General features: G+C 40.7%; 1 protein-coding gene across 1 annotated transcript; it reads right to left on the reverse strand.

The window, feature by feature from the left end:
* Positions 1-758: 758 nt before the first annotated feature.
* Positions 759-19,551, reverse strand: LOC113635190 (cytochrome P450 26B1). Its single transcript, XM_027134475.2, has 6 exons — positions 18,648-19,551; positions 9,602-9,826; positions 6,022-6,297; positions 5,722-5,877; positions 4,561-4,842; positions 759-3,145 (listed from the first exon to the last, which is right to left on the reverse strand). The coding sequence occupies exons 1-6, from the start codon at positions 18,849-18,851 to the stop codon at positions 2,753-2,755; spliced, it is 1,536 nt and encodes a 511-aa protein (XP_026990276.1). The 5' UTR covers positions 18,852-19,551; the 3' UTR covers positions 759-2,752.
* Between the last annotated feature and the right edge of the window lie 984 nt (positions 19,552-20,535).

Raw genomic sequence — 20,535 nt, forward strand, 5'->3', positions numbered from 1 at the left:
AATCACTTCTTTCCTTGTCAAAAAACAAGCATTAACCGAAGGCAAGGTTTTACCACAGATCATCAAAAGAGTGTTCTGTGGTCTTTCGCTTAATGTGGGACAATGACAAATAACTGTGGTTGACAAATGAAATGTGTTTAATCATAATCAAAAACTTGTGTTACATGCTGAAAAAACTTCTCAGAAGAACCTCATTCTTCCGCTGATGCAGCAGATTTCTTGTTTTCGAAATAAGTTGTATATTTGTGTGTTGTTTTTTGTTTTGTTTTGTTTTTTTAAAAAGTAATATTAATCATTGTTTGGGGATGTTGTAGCCTAGTGGTTAAGGTGTTGGACTACTGACCAGAAGGTCATGAGTTCAAATCCCAGGTCCACCAAGATGCCACTGCTGGGCCCCTGAGCAAGCCCTTAACCCTCAATTGCTCAGTAGTATAAATTGTAAGTCACTCTGGATAAGGATGTCGGCTAAATAATGTCAATTGTCTTTACTTTCCTTTACAGGGCACAATGCATGTACGCATTCACATTCATACAGTCATTCACGGCTGCAGGCTGTTTAGAGTATCTTACTGGCATGTTTTTTTTATCGTGGGGGGAAACCCAAGTGGACACAGAGAGATGTGAAACTCCACACAGACAGTAACCCAACCCAAACTTAGAACTGACCCAGGGACCCAGGATCAGATGCAGCAACACTACCCGCTATTCTGTTGTGCCACCCAACATGAGTTACACCAGCAAATAAAAGTCACATGTAGTGGCTTTTCACATTATAGTTTATTACAGGGGTTTATAAAATTGCCAAGTACATTTAAGGAACCATTGTAACAAAAAGGAAGATAAAACATTCATTTTTAAACTAAGTGAAATGTGGATTTGTAAAAAGAAAATAAAATATTATGTACAGACAAACTCAATAATCAACATGTAGTCGCATGGCACTCAATATAAACATACCCCACAAGTGCTTCTGTGTTTATTAATATTAACTAAATGCAATGATGGTAATAATGATAAAAGAATAATTAAAATAACATAAAACCATATTAACATTTAAACACTGTTTACAATATAACTGCCATTCATGTCATTCTAAATATAACAATATTTACCAACAAACTTTATTTATACTAGAACTCTATTCTGAAATATAACAAAAATACAGCTTAAAATAATATTTATTACAATAATATTAATAGTAATAATGTTACAATATTAGACAATGCAATGATTTCGCAATCGCTATTTGGCTACACAATCATCATTTGCATGTGGAACAGGCAAACCTCACTTGCACACTATTGTAGCTATCTACTTCCTGTTAGAAAGCGGTACATTTGAAGCAGCAGGTTTTTTTTTTTTCATTTCATTCAATCATTATTAATAGAAAGATCAGTGGCATGTTTTATCAAAAAATGCATGACTGTGTGAAAGAAGTGATAAAGGTCTTCCATAGGGTTTTTTCCCACCAAAGGTCCTAGTGCCCCCATTTTTTTTTTAATCTCACTGCAAGTCACTCACATAAATAGTTTGTGTGAAGTGGCATTGAAGTTTCCATTTGCCAAAAAAAACAACACTAATGATCGGCAAATCTGTTTTCTTCGTCAAATGACCTTTTTTTCCATTTGCATCATAGTGTTGCAAGGTGGAGCAGCAGGAAAAAGAACAGTCCCTCTCAGCAGAGGCCAGACAGTGCTCTGCTCCGACACGCTAATTACATCCTGACTCTCAAGCAGCAAATATGGTGGCCTGCAAACTGTGTGTACTGTAGTGATCGTTTCTGAATATACACTTTGCAGTATGAATGTTCTCTGTCCCCAGCTTGTTTCGAGAGTCTCATGTTTTTTCAGACACACATACACCTGATGCAAACTGACATCCCGGAGACAACACAGAGAATTCAACAATGACATCAATGAAAAAAAAAACACAAAACACTTATAACAACACACAGGTTGAGCATTTTTTTACTTTCTATCTTTCTCTCTTTCTCATTGTTTCAGACAGACAAACATACGCACACACGCTGAAGTAATAATATGATAATAAATTGTCACTTATGTGCAGGTACAGAAACAACGTAGTATTGGGTTAGTCTACACAGTCCTCCTATTCTACTTACACACCTGAGTAATTACACCCTCCTCATATTCGTTCTAGCTTACACTGTTTTCTACATTCCTAAATGCCTGAAGCCACCCCAGCCCTCCAGATAGGCACACATACATATATGACCAAAACCACATGTACATGTAGATAAGTATTTGTTTAACAGACATACAAAAATGAAAACAAACAACACACACAAACCCTGAAAGATACCCCTGTACTAGACCTCAAGCTATAATAAGAATGATTCTTCATGTCCTCGCTTCACTGTGAGCACACACTTGCCCATACCCTGTGATATCTACTTAGCTGGACACTAAATTACATCCCTCTTTCTTTTTAAAACTTCCAGTCGTAATTTTAACATTCGTTCATCCTGTGCCCTCCTTCTCACAGCATCACTTAATGGTCTTAGCATCACTTAATGGTCTTTGTATTATGTTTTTGTTTTGTTTTGTATTTTTTTTAATTATGCCTTTTACATTTTTATAGAAAAAGATAGACTGTACATTTTTGGCAAACAAAAATGACATCTTGTAACTGACAAAGAAGAGTGTCTCTTTCAACTCACTAGATTTTTGCCGCTGGAAAAATAACATTATCCGTAATTGTCTCTCTCATCCACTTCCTCCACCTTTCCCACTCACACAGCGGCACCAAGCATCTCATCTGTCTTGGACATTATCTGGTTCTGGTTGGAGTCTAGGCCAAAGAACTTGACTCGGAGGCCATCAGTAGGGTGGACCACAGGGACGGAGATCAGACGTGGGAACGTCCGCGTGGCCAGCTCAAAGCGGCTCCCCCCAGCCAGCTCTACAGCCAACAGCTTGAGGAAGAGTGTGGCCAGCTTTTTCCCCAGGCATGAGCGCACACCACCTCCAAACGGTAGGTAGTGAAAGCGGCCCTCACGATCCTCGCTGCGCTCTGCACTGAAGCGATCAGGGTCGAAGGCTGCCACGTCCTTAAAAACAGCTGATGTGTCATGAGTGTCTCGGATGCTGTACATAACACCCCAACCCTTAGGAATTTGTACACCCTGTGTATGATAGGCAGAGAAACAGCAAAAGAAAACACAATGAGCAGAAAATGTCAACATAATCTAAAACCTATGATCTAAAATTATTATTAGCTCGCTAACTTAGTTCAGTTTTTTAAATAATTGTAAAATACAAGCAACAGTTATTCTACAGTACTGCTGCTCTAAAGACAGCTCACTGCTGTTCATCAATGCTGCTCTGTTCTTAGTACATTTTTTTCTCTACAACTAGAGGCATTGAGCGAATGAGCAAATGTCAGTTTGTCTGCGTAGACAGTATCTTTCTGTCAAAACCTGCCATGTATATAAAACAGATGTTCTGTCTAGCTGCCTGGTTCTTTGCTCACACTGCCATGTGGTACTGTATAAAGTCAGTTTTTGACTGCCATCATTGTCGGTGATGTAACTGGTGATTTTTTTTTATTTTTTATTTTTGGCTTTGAGAGGTCATATTACAGCCAGTCAGAGGGTATTATTTTGAAGTGTGAAAATTTCAGCCATTTTTTGTCAGCTCTGGAATAGTAAAACTGTGAGTTGATTCGGTTTACAATTTGAAATTTTACTACGGTTTTGTGATTATATACTCTGTATGTAATTGACATACAGAGTACAAGGATATAATCACTGAATTAAGAGGCTCAGGAAATAATAAGGCTACAGTCCAATGTAACTGAGCTCTTGTTTTCTCTTAGCTCACACATCCAAGGTTTGCAAATTTGTGGGAATAAAGTTCCGCTAGATTAGCTTTAAATTAACGAACCACTATGGGGAGCAAAATCTTTATTCATACTGTATCTCGTATCTTTTCCATTCAAATGAATTAGCATTTTTTCCAGTTGAATGTAATTCTTGTTTTGTTTGACTGCATATATTGGACATTTCACAGCTGGATCAGCACTAAATGCTGACCACTGTACCTCTGATGACTAATTCACTTTAATTGACACATTTCTTACTTTGGCATATGTTGTACTGTAAAAGCTAATGTTGAAGTGTCTTGTATGTACAGATCTGTGATTTAATTTTAGGGGAGATATTTTATACAATCATATTTATTTACATAAATAATAATTTCGATAATTTAGACAATCTAAATTGTCTTGGCACACTGTTGTGCCAATAAAACAAATTTTCTGGTCTGAGTTATGGTGACTGCAAAGGCCTTAGCAAATGAAAATACACCATTTTCATATTCCTCAAATATGTCTCATGCCCTGTGGACAGTGTGGAGTGATCCTAGAAGATATTACTTCCATTATGAAAGAAATGTTTCATCCAATGCTATAGGAGAACATTTCAGAACTTTTTACTGATTTGAATTGAAGCTTCCCTCTTAAAGGGACAAGTGAACCCCAACCTTGTCAATTTTGTCAATCATTCTGAGCAGTTAACAGCGTGTCATGTCTGTAACTTACGTCAAGCTCGAAGGTCTGCATGGCAGTACGGTAGCCTCCTGACACTGGTGCATAGAGGCGCAACACCTCCTTGATGACGCAGTCAAGGTACTTGAGGCTGCAGATGCTGTCAAGCCGCAGTTCACCCTGGCACAAACAGCCATCATGCAGAAGGCCGCAGTTGCGCAGCTCCTCACGCAGCTTCTCCAACACTGCTGGGTGTCGCAGTAACTGCATGATCAGAGAGGTGCTGGCACTGGCCGTGGTGGCAAAGGCAGCAAAAATCATCTCAATGGTGCACTCCTGGAGACCAAAAAAATAGAGATGAGAGATGTCAACCACACAGACCTACAGGAAAATCTGTTGAACCACCAAAATTAGCACAGTAATTGGATTCTTAACTTCTCAAAATGAACATGGCCTACAGTGCAGCAATCCTGTGACCACAACTTTGGTGTGTTTTCCTGCTTTGTATGTTTTGTGGAGGAGAGAGGAAGCACATTAAACTCTTTGGCTTGGCAGCCATATTGCAGAGGTCAGGTTTTTACTTTAATTTGTGCAAATGGTACGACAGTGAGCTAGTGCTGACAGGCACGAGGGGATCCACCCATCTTTTCCTGTGTGAAAAGCAAGAAGCATGCCTCTCTAACCCATGCTGTTAACAAATTATTAAGAGCAAAGAAATCAACTGTTGGCTATCATTTGTGTCAGAGTATGGGAATCAAGGAGTGTATATTTGACCTCTCGTCTTTTGGCTTCTCTGAATACCCCTGTGCAGGTGTGGATTTTGTGGTTTCATATACATAAAAAGGTTATGTTTAAAATTACAGATGTATAGTTCCGCAAAGAGTAACTGTAAGTGTAATATCTTGAAAGTTTTTAAATGAACTGAAATAATAGAAATCCCTGTTTTAGAAGAACATCTGAGTGTGAGAAGAAGAATTTAAGGCAAAAAGAGTTTGAACAGCCATGTATGGCTCAGTGTTTGGCTCGGTGTAATTATTCTTAAAATCCGCCCTTTTCTATTCAAAGGGATTATATGTAAGTTTAATCTCAAGTTCTTCATGCTTAGTCACACAGTGGCTCCCAGGAAGAGGATAATGAAACAGCCTGCTTTAAACAAAGAGTATAGACAACATGTGCTCCATCTAAAACTGAGGATTAACAAGGAGTGGTAAGAACCTTTAGCTCCTGCATGCTGAGCTCTGTCCCATTCTCTTTGGCACTCTCCAGAAGCACATCCAAGGCATCAGCATAGTCCTTTCCCTGTGTACACAGTGGCTTCTCCCTGATGGCTTTCTCTATGGCCTTCTGAAGGCTATCTCTTGCACGAATGCCCTAGACAAAGATAATGACACATATCAGACTGTAATCATGATTGACTGAAATTATGGTAGACTGCCAATGTAGTTTAGTGTTTAATTTTTTTTTTCTTCACTAATTTGGGTACACAGTGAATGATGTGATGCTATAGACACTTACCTTTCTATAACCACTGAAGGGCAAGTCAATGGGCAATGAAAAAACATTGTCCACAAACTCCTGGAAGGTTTGGAAAAGGAAGTGCATCTCTTCATCTGAAATGCGGAACCCAAGGAGCACACGGACAGCCATCTGAAAGGACAGGTACTGAGACTCACGGTACACATTGATGGGCCTTGGGTTGGAGCTCCATAAACGTAGAGTCTCCTGGATCACCTGCTGGATCTTAGGCAAGTAGCTCTCTAGTGCCTCATGGCTGAAGACTTTAGCAAAGATCTGTCCAGAAAGGTAAAGTTTAATTGGTTACTATTGCACTATATACATACAAATATTACAATTATGCATATAAGTCTGTATACATGTCTGTATGTCTCAGTAATGCTCATCAGTACACAAGTGTCAGACTAAGGAACTCAGTTTGTGCTGTAAGTGAAACCTAGCATGAAACCTAGTGAAACCTTGACTGGCAGTTCTTTAGATTATGCACAAACTCCACAGAAATGCTAAACTGCCAGCATCTCAGCTCAGTCATGCCATAAATTCACTCATGAAGTCTAGGATTCTGTAACCAAGAATCAGGTGCATGGATTCTCTTTTCAGAACTCCATGTTCCATGTTTCCCTGAGCCCAAAACAACTGAGACCAAGCTCAAAAGAAATAAGGGTAGAAATGTCATCTAAATATTATCCTGAAGCCACAAAACAGCAGATGTAGCACTGGATTATTTTCCTTTTATCAAAGGACATGGAACATTTTTATTAACTTACAAGTCCCCACTATTTCTGACCTTTTGCTTTTAATTGCCTCCCTCTTCGCATCCCTCCATTATAGTGGACCTGGACAGAGAGAGTTTCCTTCTCCATCAGCAGAGAGAGAGAGTGAGCAGGGAAGGTAAGATTTTCCTGGCTACAGCAGTGCATTTTGAATGTGCCTCATTCGTGCAGGTTTGTTTGGTGAAATAACATCTATGTTCCCCCCTTAAAAACTCCAGCTCTGCCAACTAACAATAGTACTTTTTATATGCCATCTCACCCCCAAATACTTTGGCTCTAACCTGGTTTTCCAGAGTTGTAAAGATGACAGGTTGGAGCTGGTGACAAAACACTTAGGTCCTCCTTACATCCCTTACTTTATCTCACTGTCTCCATGCATCATGCTTTTTCTCCTCTCCTTACTCTCTTAAATCCAGCCTTTATTGTGCTGGTCTACTTTAAGATCACATTGTGTCTCTTTCCTTCTTTGCTCTGAATGAAGGGCAGTGACTATCAAGATTCACATCAAGAGCTCATACAATATGTAATGGCAATGAGATCACAGCCTGTGAAAAAATGAAGTATTTCTCACTATTTTCCCTATTTGCTTTGCTTACCTCGATTACATCTGTCCCTCCTTTCCCCACACACAGTCACTGTGCATTCAGTCACTGTCTAAATTATCAGTCACCTTCTTTCCAGGCAAAAGGGTGTGTGATGAGTGTACTCAAGCAAGGGTATGGTAAACATAACCAAACCTCTATTAGCTCCTGTTTAGTTAAGGCCTGTACACTGAAGAGCACACATGTGTAATTCATTGCTATTCCGTGTTTATTCGTGTGCTTGAGAGCTTTGCTTTTCACTAGAGGATAGCACTATGTCTGTACTCTACAGTAGAGTAGTAAGTAAAATACACCTTTTTCCAACACACATTATTTTGGGGCACTCCACATATTGCTGGAGACACGTCAAGCCACTCCTCTGTCTTCATTACAAAAAGAGGGGCTTCTTGTGTTCTCTTTTACATATACACTGACACACACACCCCTTCTGAAACTTCCCGGCCATAATCATTTCCATATGTCTTAAATTATACGAAACAGCTCGAAGCTGCTGGTTTGAGCAGAATGTAAAGGCTTCTTTCTTCTTTTTTCTTTTCTCACCCCCTCTCTTTGACTCTTACTATGCTATGATCCATGCTCCTCCCACTCTAACTCTCCAGAACTAAAACACAATCCCTCATTCAGATGGTTAAATCTGCTGAAAAGCCAGGAAACTGTAGGATTAAATGACTCTGACCTCTACTGGCCAATGCAGTGGATGCAACAGTTTCCCTTTTTTAAATAATAATTGAATGACACCTCATCACCTCATCATCTTCCCAGCATGATAACTAAACTCTACAGTGCTCCTCAATCTCTTTCTCTCTCTCTACCTGCTTTTACTTCGATAATGTGCTTAAAATGTGCCAAAAGTACAATGAATTCAGGTGAAGAAGACAGTAGTTCAAGCAGCATAAGCAAGACACAACCAGAACAAAGCAAGACATTTAAAATGAAAATATATCATAAGATAAATAAGATTTGCATTTATTGACATTTGGTTCAGTTAAATCTTTAAGACTTTAAGAAGTGTGCACCTTAAGGAATTGTCCAATTACTCCAAACCATCAAATGCTATTTATAGCTAAATTCTACATGGGATTTCCAGAAGCAGATTTGCTTCCAGGGCATGCCTGGGGGAAGCTATCCCAAAGGTCTTAGGGAAGCAGGAAGAATTAGGGTTTTGCCCTGGCTTGTGTTTGTGTTATTGTTGTGAGTGTTGTTTTAGTGTTAGAAGCCCCAGGCCAGCACAAGGCTCTCCTCATGTAGCTTTAGTGATGGATTAGTTCAAGAGCTGAGTCTTATTGGCATAAATCCTAGAACAGCTTCCAAGTGTGCTGAGGGGGAAATTTCCATCACAGACATAATGGACACATAAGCAAGGAATTCATCAATGATACATTTGTCCAGAAAGGTGATGAATATGTTTACCAGCATTTGATGGCTAGTCAGCTTTTCAGCTCCATATCATGTATATGAGCTCAGAAACTATTAAATAAATATTAAAGTATTAAACTTTGCTCCATATTTGAATACAAATGTGTATACATATGACACTGCAGTCTGTGTAATGTGGCTACCACAGCTCCAGCCTGCCACAGGCCTCAGAGCAGATAAGGCCGTCTTTGTGTGTCTGAGGCAGACTTACTAATTAGTGATCATTAGTGGGGCTTGCATGAGGCCCCAGGCCTGCAGGATTAAGCAGACTGATTACACTTCTCTGACCCCTTAATGGGACAGGTGTGTGAGGGAAACCCGAGCCCATGTCAGCCTGGATGGGATCAGACGGAGCAAAAGAGCCATTTTGGCCCAGGACAATAGGTCAGACCTGAGGACAGAGGATTTATAATATCCTGCTAGTGAGCTGATATCTGGGGCCAAAGTGGGATGGGACAAGGCAGAAAGAATGAAATTTACTTCTCTGTCAAATCTGGCCTACTATCTCTTTCTCTCTTTCTACAGGCTTTGTCCCAGATTGCTTACTCTGCACTGTGGCCTTCTGTATTGCTATCTCTCAGTCACTTGTAAGAAAGAGAATGAACGAGTTTCATTAAGGCTTTTATTACCTTGAAGCCAACAAGGGTGTTTGTATTTGAGAGAATGTGGATGTTTCTATACATCTTTACAATGTGTATAAAAATAGAATCACTGATGTTCTAAATGTTCCTACACAACTTTTGTTTGTATCCGCCCTTGATATTTCTGCTAAAATCTAAAGTCTCTCACCTTTCTCTTCTTGCGGTGGATGTCTCCAATGGAGTTGGCGAGGCTGTGTGGTCCTAGAAGAGTGCTAGTGCTCTGGGGCCAGTCCACACTCACTAGACTGTGTTCCCCCATCAGTACCTTCCGCACATTCTCTGCTCCTGTCACCCGGATCACTGGACGGCCCAGCAAGTGAGTTTTAAACACGTTACCATATTTCTGCCTTCTTGAAGCATGGAACCCTGCACCCTTCATGAAAGAGGGGAAAGGAGGGTTAGGAATAATTATGTTGGATAAATGGACAGTACATTATATGAAACATTCAATTCTAAAAGCTAAGACCTAAAAGATTAGTTTATGGTGGGAGCTAGAAAGGTTTGATGGAATTCCCATTTATTTCCACAGCATGGGAAACCTTTTACTGTGTACTAAGGTCTCTTAATACAGAAAGTGTTCATAGTCCCTGTGATCCCCACCTTAATGTAAGCTGGTGGGCTTTTGGAGATGTTAGCATGTTATTACTGCACAGATTAGGTGTTACCACTAATACCTATTCAGAACAAAGTAGTGTTAACCCCAAGGGATTACCCCATGCTTTTGATTCTCTTATGCAAGGTTGCAAAGGTCCAGTTTGTGGAAGACATTCTGTAAGTAGTTTAGATCACTTCTCCCCCGTGATCTAAGGGCTAATGTGTCAGTGATTGAGTTGATCCAATATATACTGTGAAATATTTCAGCACAGATACCCCGGTTACAAGAATATGGGAGTCAGGGTTCACAGCTGTAAATATCAAGACTTTAAAACCACAGGCTAACTTCTGGGGGCACATGGCTTTTCTAGGTCTCTTTATCATTACACATATAATCCCATTCAAAACTTACCACCTTCATATTAGACCAGACCATTCTGCCCTCCCAGCTTTACTACAGTCTTAAAGTTATTGTACATTAAGTAGATTCAGTCTGCTAAGGAAATTTAATCCAGTACAGGTTACAAATAACAACTACATAATCATTAGATCCCTTTAAAAGTCTTATGTAATCTGGCTCTGGAATTACTTTTGGATTAGTTCAGAACAAATTTTTATATACCGCCATATGCCGGTTTATTAGATAAACTCATCATGTTGAACGTTTGTGGACTCGAATGGCTTCAGTTCACCTGATGAAGTATTTTCAAGATTTTGGATATATTGTGCTGAAATGAAATTAACTGCTAGTCCCAGACCTACACTGTTCTCACTATACACAGTTACCCCACTGACAGAAACTGAAATAGCTGAAATAGCTTTTTTCTTTCTTTCTTTTGCACCATTTTTGGTGAACTCATGAATCCTCGATTTTACGATGACAGCTGTTTGGGAAATCTTACAACCTAGAGCCATATAACAAGTGAATGCAGTAAAAAATATATATTTTATTTTATTATTTACATATATTTTTTAACAATAACTGATGTTTGAATGTCTAGACTTCTTGATACAAGTGACAAAACTGCCAACTCAGTGTACATCAGTTAATTGCAGTTATTAGGTATTGCACAGACAACTAATCAAGGGGGATCCCAAATAGAGAGATTAGAATATGGCACTGGCAAGGAGGTAAAACAGAAAAGAACTTTATGGCTAAGGGCCAGCTTGGCTTGAATGACCCTCCTAATCAGGGTAATAGCTAACGCTCAGTGCAGGGTGCGGCCGGAGGGGAGTAATCGTGGTGCAATTAAGGCTTATTGAAACAGCTACAGTAACGTGAAGCAGAACAGTCCTGCACACAGACGAGCCCAAGCCCTATTCGCACAGGGTTAGTTTGAGATTGGAAGGTTGGGTAATGCTTATTTGTCACATGCTTATTTGTCATTTTAGTAGTTTTTACAGACTGGGCATTTGTGTATGAGTTTAAAGCAGAAAATAATATATGTATGCCATAACATTTAAAACATTATATAGCCCAAATATATTCTATTCGAATGTGACCTATTAACTGTAATAAAACCATATAATTGATTAAATATATATTATAATAAAAAAAGTCAAATAAATCAGCGTGCATTAATATGAAATGTGTAGCATCGATGTAACAAGCATGTGACAGTCCCATCTTAGTGATTTATGCTGAGATTGATTATCCTTTGCAAATTTGTTATTACGTGTAATTACAGACAACCTCTAGCAAAATGACTCAACAAATATATATCCAGAAAACATCCCGTTTGTACAGTACATGTACATAAGATTTACTTTTGAAAAATGAGACAACACAAACAAGAAAAAAATTCCTTCTTGATGCTTCATTGGAAACATGGAGTATGATGTTACTCTTGCTAGACAAACATTTTATCTGAAGCACTGAAGTAAGGATCTATCACAGAACTCTTAGTACCTACGCCTTGTGCTCTTTATAATATACAGTAATTGACTGCAGCCCTTGGGACTACTGCAATGCACATAAAGACCCACTGTAACCTCACAATCTAGTACACACATGCACACTCTCATACTGGTCCAATAGCAGGGAGCTTAGCAGGAGCTGTTTGCTGACCTTGCCCCCTCCTCCATTACTAATGCAAGATTTGTGACCTGTTTCTCATAGCACGCAGCACACAGACGCGTCTTTTGGAGGTATAATTATAGCTGCATGAGGGGCTTTTTCCTGCTTGTTTGGCTGATAAAGAGGGTTGGCCTAACAACATTTAAGTTACTGTTTCCTAGATTCAGTGGAATATTTAAAATACATACATGCCATGACAGTTCTTGTCCTTATGAGGTTGATTGACAGCTTTTAAATAAACATTTTTGTTATCAAAGTAGGTTTAATTAGCCACAGTGTTAAAGTTGTCATTCCAGAAAAGTCCATATCCAGAAATCCTGATGTTCCAAAGACATCCCAATGTGAAAAATAAATAATAAGTTTGGCAGATAAGAAGGTGTATTATTACTGGAAATTGATCCTATTCATGTGAATGTGCTGAGGGAGAAAATTAGCAATAATTAATGTAAATGTAAATGAATTATTATTATTATTTTTATATCATCGCTCAGTGTCAACAAACCGCAAAAAAGCTTCTTTCATTGCACAGTGCATAAAAATGGGTGAGCCAAAACTGCTGTAAAAGTTAGTCTATCTATATTCTGGATCGTACAGGAGAACATGGCTTAATGTTGTTCTCAATGCCGGGTGTTATAAATTATACTCCTTCCATTCACCTCTGCTTCACCTCTGTAATGACAAGCATCTTTAAGATACAGTATAAACACATAAATGAATAAGTGCTCTGTGGCTACAGCTGCCTCAGGTTAAACACCTCCCTTTAACTTTGTAAATATGTTGTTTTCATATTAGACTTTTTCTGTATTCAGGACTTTCCTACAGCAATCGCTATCTTATCTCATTTAAAGGAAAATGAATGATCAGTGTAACAGTAGATTCAGTGATTTTTGCCAAGTGGCTGAATTGTGGTTGATGTATCTGTAGGTAGCAGTGGACACTGACGAGAATAAATGGCAGATATCCTTGGCAACTGCTCTGTCTTCGAACAGCAAGACTGATATTTGGCCAGTGTGTAACACTAGCCCTCTACTACACAGAGCATGTAGTGATGGGATTGAGACGGTGTCACTGTCAATGTGTGGGTAAAAAAATATTTGCGTGCATGTGTGTGAAGGTTAGATGGTCACCACATCCACTGTTAAAGTAATGTGACTGAGATGTGAACCTATCAAGTGAGTGTGAGGGCAGGAGGTAACACTAGCACACACACATACATGCAAAGACGCATGAGTCCAAATTCATCCAAAAAAAGATTACAAGGAGAAACAAATGTCACCATGTTGTGAAACCTGAGTGTTTGGGTGTACATTTATTTTTCCCCTCGGATGCAGTTTAGCCTCTTGCTGACACCTAAATCTCATCATCACACCCTCCATAAGTTTGTGTGTGTTCATGTCTACACTCCTGTCAGCTCCTGGACTGTGCACTGCAAGAGAAAGGAGCCGTTTTCAGAGCAGTACTATAGGGTAAGGACAAGGCTGTCTTTCACACACAAGCAGCATGGGAGCCCTCTCACACACCTACATACATACACAAATACCGAAACCTCATAATCTGTGTTTCATAGTAACTTAAATAACTCTGCAATCCACAGGTAATGCCCAAGTGGAAATTGCAGACTGACAAGCACAAACTTGCACACATTTAAAACCGACAATATGATTAATGATGGCAAGGGATGGTGCAAAATGGGCTGCACAATGATTGCAGCTTAAAAGCCGGATGAGTCTTTCTCTAGAAATAGCAGAGCAGTCTGTGAGACAAAACGTTGAGGGAAAGAGAGCGAGGTGTGGCAGCCCAGATGACATTTGGCTAGAAGGTGAGAAATGTCCGCCCCCTTCTCACGAAGCCACCGACGTGCGGAGAAAGAAGACGAAAAAAAAGAGAAGGAAAACCCCAAAAGGGCGACTGACGCACGAAAGTGCCACACACCCTGGAAAAGCAATGAGGTAATAATCTGCAGTTCACTTTCTCTCTCTCTCGCTTTCTCTCTCTTGCTCACTTAGATACACACACTCTCTGTTGTGTACTGGTGCTCTCATATGCACACACACAGAGCAATATTCACTTTGCCGTGTCTTTTGCATATATATATATATATATATAAAGAGGCTTATTTTATGTATAATTACACATAGACTGTTGCAACAGGTCAAAAACTTTCATATTGTATTTTGTACAAGTGCTGCATCAGTGCAAGAACTTTTTCCAATTCCAAAGAGAAAAGATTAAGTGAATGATATTAGTAGGCTCACGGGGAAAAGAAAAATTTCATCGCTGAGTTCAGGTTTTGTTCTTTTGTTTCCCCCCTCTTAACCCACATGTATTTAGGCTGTCAAGCTTATTTATGCAGAAAGCCTAAACCCTGCTTCACTCAAAGGAATGAAGGGTTAGTAGTGGTGGTAAAGTGGAGGAATGAGGAACTGGCCAGATTGAGAATGTGTTTGGAAAGAGAGTCATGTAAAAAGGATAGATGGAAGAGCAAACAGAGATGGACTCCGACGCACTGGATATTGAAATAGTAGAAGGTATGAGGTGTGTGTGTGTGTGTGTGTGTGTGTATGTGTGTGTGTGTGTGTGTGTGTGTGTGTGTGTGTGTGTGTGTGTGTGTGTGTGTGTGTGTGTGTGTGTGTGTGTGTGTGTGTGTGTGTACATGTTAAAAAAACACAGGATACATGCCTGTACTAGTGTAGCCTGTGCTAGTCATGAAGAGGTTAACGTGCCATTCTCAATAGTTTCTTTTACGTATGAAAAGAAATTTATCAGATATTTTACAAGGGGTGCAATAAAGGGAACTGCTTTTTTCCACTGGCCCCTTTCAAACACTATGCAGCCTAAAATACAAACTAAAAATACAAATTTCTGTGTAAATTGGACACCGGTCGAGTCTCCTGCTCCATAAATGTACTCTTTGTATGGCTGTGGAAATGTTATACAAATGACCCCTTTATTACAACCACAAAAACTCTTTTAATTATATTTATTCAGATCAGCAAGGGGGTGACCCAAAACTGGGCTGCTTAGTGGTCATGGGGGTTTAAGGAAGAGAGGAGAAAGATTTTTTTTTTTTGTATGCTATTTGAAGCACATCAGAAAGACATGGAAAGAGTCACATAAGAAAAGGAGAATGACAGACAAAGCAAAGGGATTTGAAAAACGTAATCCCTGTTTAGATTGGCGCTCACATAGGCTCCATTTATCTCCACCTCCTTGGCTTTCCCTTTATTTTTTGGCATCCATTCTCTCTCTCTCCCCATCTCCATCCCCTAGGAGGTGATTACGTGTTTCAGTGGCTAGAAGCTGCCATATTTATTGATTTAGTGTTGCATGTAACAACATTGTGTGGGATGGCAGGTCCTCCATGCTAATCTGCACCTTCACTATAAATACACATAATATATCCATGTACTGAAATAGCCAACTGGAATGTCTCTGTGCATTGAGGTAACAAAAATACAAGAGGGAGAGTATGACAGATAGACAGAGAGAAAGAGCGAGAGATTATAGGAAGTAGATAAAGGAGGGAGAAGTGGAGGACCCATTATTCATCGTTCCATCATCTAGAAAGAGCCCTTGTACCCGACTGCCAAAGTGGATCCTGGGGTGGGCCAAGGGCTAAAAGAAAGCAAGGGGCAATACTGTAATGGAAATGTGATATGGGAAGCCTTGCATGCAAAGCTGAAGGCAGGCTGGTGTGTAACAGGTAGAAATCGCCAAAAAAAGGGAGCTTTAAATAGGTGCCAGAATTCACCAGAAAAGAGTCTGAAGTTGGCTGAACAAGGCTGGGCCAGGAGAATGGACTCCCCTTTGACCTGGAAACAGTATGCAGAGAGAGATTACGGTTGTTCATTGCAGTGTGAGCATTCACCCCGGGACCTCTTTTATTCTCACTTTCACCCTCCCCATTGCCACCTCCTGCGGGCGCTGCCAAGCCCCTTGCCACCAGCTTCTTTCTTTCTCTCTACCCCCACCCCAATCCACCCTAAAGACAAGAGGCTGTTTGAAGGGTTGGTGGTGTGTTCCAGGGGTGAAAGAGGGGCCATGCTGCGGTGCTGCCACTCACTCCTGTTTCATGCCCAGTAATCCCGGATGAGCTGGGAGAGAAAGCAGGGGAGTGAAGGAGGGAATGGTCGACTGAGTGAGCATCGCTCTTTCTGTGGTAAGAGTAGGAGTGAACGAGCGATTGAGTGAATGAGAGGCAGAGAGAGTATGAATTTATGTATGTCTTGGGAATGCTTATCAGGCCCCAGGCCTTGTGCCCTTTATCCCAGCAGGGGGGCTGAGAGCACTGTGACCCCTTCATAGAAAGCTTTGTGGCCCCCACCACAACCCAAAGTGATCTGGGTCATGGTGTAGGAGGGGTTCTGAGCTGGGTGAGTGGCATAAAGGGCTGATTCCCGGTGCCCGCTGGGTGACCTGTGCATCATGGCAGCAGGTCTCTCCCTTTTGGATATAATCAGCAATAATCTCTAAAAGCTATTAAATTTTAAGTAATGTTGCCTAATTTGTGTGCTATTTTGTACAAAAGATATGTCAGTAAGTAAGGACTCCCTGTGGCATGCTTCAATCACTCAGCAGTGTATAGCAAAAAGTAACATGCACGTCTTTATACGTGTGTATGGAAGAAAATATTGAATATATAAGAAAATGGTTGTGCGTTTGCTTATTGTACATTATTCATGTAAAATGAAGAGTAGAATGAGAAGAGTATATGTAACATGCTCATGATTTTTTTTATATTTCAGAGGATTTTGTCCAAAAACAAGAGATAAACAGATAGCAAAACTAAACAACAGGTGTGTGGGTGTGTGTGCGTCTGCCTTTTTAACCATACATTAAGAACACATTTCACTACATGACTCTAGCGGGCTACAACAACAATATGATATCATACTTTCTGTAAACGTGTAAAACCTGATCACGTACACATGTGCAGTATATGAATACATCAGTCTACATCCGAAGGCTTTACTCCTAGCTCTAGTGTTGCGCTTTCGAGGTAGTGGCCAAAAGTGTGTGTTTTGCATGGAGAGCCTTAATATAAAAATCTGTCTGCAGCGCCGTGTGTGGAAACATTGCACTTTAAATAACACACCAAAACGTGACGAGTTTCACGTGTGCATAGTGGAACGTTTGTTCTGAAAACATAATACGCACAGTTCTAATAAAAAATAGAACCTGACAAACGTTTGGCATGTGTGCAGGGATGTATATCTGATTGACTAAATATACTGCTCAGAGACAGGCTTTTTTTTTTTGCACAGATTCCGCCAGGTTTAGGAGAGTTTTACGTCCAGGGAATAATTCTTAACTGGATTTGGAGGCACGCACTGGGATTGGGAATGTATTACAAAGAAGCAAGCATCTACGTGTGTGATCATGAGTCCGCACTTTTCATGGGAATTGTTTCATTGAGCTGTACATGGGAGTAAATACTGCATCTACCGCGAGAATTAGACTTTGGCAGGAAAAAAATGTTTCATAACTATTCGGTTTCTTTTTTCGGTAGCAAACAATGGGATTAAACCTTTACGCTCTAACGGGTGCTTATTTTGCAGCGGTCTCGGGCAGTTGGCCATCACTGGAAAACACCCAGCTGAACGCAGAAACGTGGCACTCAGCTGCTTTATTCGGATTCCCCTTTCTACAGCAGCCTAGACTTCTTCAGTAGTGCTGAAATGCATCAACACACTGCTTTACACAAGACAACGTCGAGTCTGGCTCATTCAAGTCTTCCTGTTATGCTGTGATGCACAAACCGCGTACCGGGAGCGCAATTACGCAGGAGCAAATGCCAGTGGTGGCAAAGTGTAGGGAGTTTGGTGATTTCTCTGCCCAAAGTCGACGATTCACTTCATTTGATTTACGGAGTTTTAGAGCAGTAACATCACCAAACAGTGCCAGAATTCACCTCTGCTTTACGCTTCGCTGAGTCATCGATACGGAGCTTTGGCGCGCGGTGGAAGACGGTAATTAGACACCACATTGTCGGAATAGTTTGCTTCTCTTCTGACAGCGGAAAATAGCGTATTCCACGTGGACTAAGCACTAACCGGACAATTTTTTCCCGGACAAATACCGAAGCGATAATCCTGAAACACGACGGGAACCGAGAAAGTGCACCTTCATGTGCACTCTTGGAACGCTTGTGACACGGTGCGCACGTGAAGGGGTTTTACTTGGGCATCCTCATTGCGTATCTGCACCGATTTGCAAAACACATGACGCAAAGCGACAGAAGGAAATCAGGCTTTACAGTAAAAACTAGAGCATGGCACTCCGTTATAGACACAATTATAAAAATGCCTAATTTTGTATTCAGTAAAATGACCTTAAATCGCATTTATTGATTGATTAATTGTATCAGTAATATGGTAATATATATAAACTGTCAGTAAAAGTGAGCTGAGCAGAAATAACGAGATAGAAAGAAGAGCGTTGTGGTTAGGGGTAAGTGTGGAGCGCCTGTTGCGCTCGGACATGTGAGGTAGATGTAGACACAACAGAATAGAGTTGCGCTTACCTGGACCAGCCAGTGGCACGTCTCGCCGATGACAGGGAAGCCCATGGAGCCCTTTGGCATGGGCAACTTGCAGTTCTTGTCCCGAGTGGCGGTCCATCGGAGCTGCCACAGCTGCTGGGACACGGCGATGAGGAGCGCTACTGAGGCCAAGCATGCGGCCAGCGTGGCCAGAGCAGACACCAGGTCCAAACTCCCGAAGAGCATTGCAGCGAGTGTCCGGGAGAGCTGGAGCCGATTCAGCCTTTCTTTACAATGGAACGTGCGCTGCACAGACTTTTTTTTCTACAGGTATTTCAATAAATTATAAGCTAAATAAATGACCAAAAAAGTTTATCTCTCGTATAATGATAAAAGTTCAATAAAGGTAGGAAAAGTTGGGATCTTAATTGATTGTATCCAAATAAAAATAAGTCGAAGTAAGGCTTTGGCACATCATTTTAAAAACCACATCCCTCTGTGGATGTTGGATTATTATTATTATTTTTTGGAAGTATGACAAATTGCCGTGAACTTGTCAGACTATCAGAAGCACGTGGGAAAGCTGATGACAACCACAAACTCGTCTTAAAAGTATCTAAGTGAGAAAAATAGGAAAACCAAAAGTCCTCAAAACTTCCCTCACACCCCCAAAATCTTTTATCTCTTATACACCTGTAAAGTTTTTTTTTTTTTTTGGATTTAAATTCAAGTTCTGGTCATAAGGTTAAATAAAAGAAAAATGAATAATCCTCAGCGGCTTGTGCACAGATGCTGATGTCTACAGAACGCTAGAAAATCTTCAAATGACTGTAGAGCGTCTGTCTACCTTTTTTCTGATGCTCTCTCTCTCTCTCTCTCTCTCTCTCGCTCACTCTCTCACTCTCTTTTCACATAGTTTCTCAATGTGAGTTCGAGTCGCTAAACGAGCTCCCAATGTGTGTTTATATAGCGGAGGCAGCGAGGCGGTGGGCCAGAGCGCGCGCGGCCTTTAGCCCCCCCCACCGGAGCGAGGCGGAGCGCGCTGGAGCGTGCGAGGTCTGGATACATGCCGAGAGAGAGAGAGAGAGAGAGAGAGAGAGAGAGAGAGAGAGAGAGAGAGAGAGAGAGAGAGAGAGAGAGAGAGAGGTTAAAAGTTTTCTAAGTCTTTAATTTCATGTCCCCCACTAGTATGAACTTTCCACCTGCGAGCCGGTAATGTGCGCGCGCGCTGTTCGCAGAGGTCAGAGCCACGGAGCCCGAAGCGCTTCTGCTGCTGCGGAGCTCAACATTTTACACAGATAACTTCATTTGGCGTCAGTAATGAATAAAACCTGTAGGGACGAGTGTGTTAACTTCTGGGCATTCGCAATGCTTAGTCGTTTTCATCTCCAGGATCATGTTTACTGCTGTGTCACGTTAGAAATGGTGTCATTAAGAATGATTTGTTATGGTCGTGAATTAACACCATAAAGCCTTAAAGGTTCAGGCAAACGGGCAGCAGGTTGAGAGTCGACTCTGGTCATAACACCAGGCTGAATGAGACACAAATGGTGATTCACATGTAAAATGATTCCTAAACGAATCAGTCCATAAATCCAAGAAAGCCTTGAAGAACGCGCACAACAGCATGGAGACTAACGCAAAATGTGTAATATATATATATATTATATATTATATATACAAATAAAAAATGAAATAAATAACTGTGTTAACTTGTGATTATATTCATCCGTCGTTCCCTTTTAAAGAACAAACGTATAACAGAAAGCCAGTCAGGTTCCAATGTCGCCTGTGTGAGCGGGGATATGGTTTCAATTAGAGTGAGCTCAGGAGCATCATTACGCAGCGCGGTCAGTTATGTAATAACTCTGTGTGTGTGTGTGTGTGTGTGTGTGTGTGTGTGTGTGTGTGTGTGTGTGTGTGCGTGCGT

This window comes from Tachysurus fulvidraco, chromosome 1 (genome assembly GCF_022655615.1).
Source record: "Tachysurus fulvidraco isolate hzauxx_2018 chromosome 1, HZAU_PFXX_2.0, whole genome shotgun sequence".
NCBI classification, from domain to species: Eukaryota; Metazoa; Chordata; class Actinopteri; order Siluriformes; family Bagridae; genus Tachysurus; species Tachysurus fulvidraco.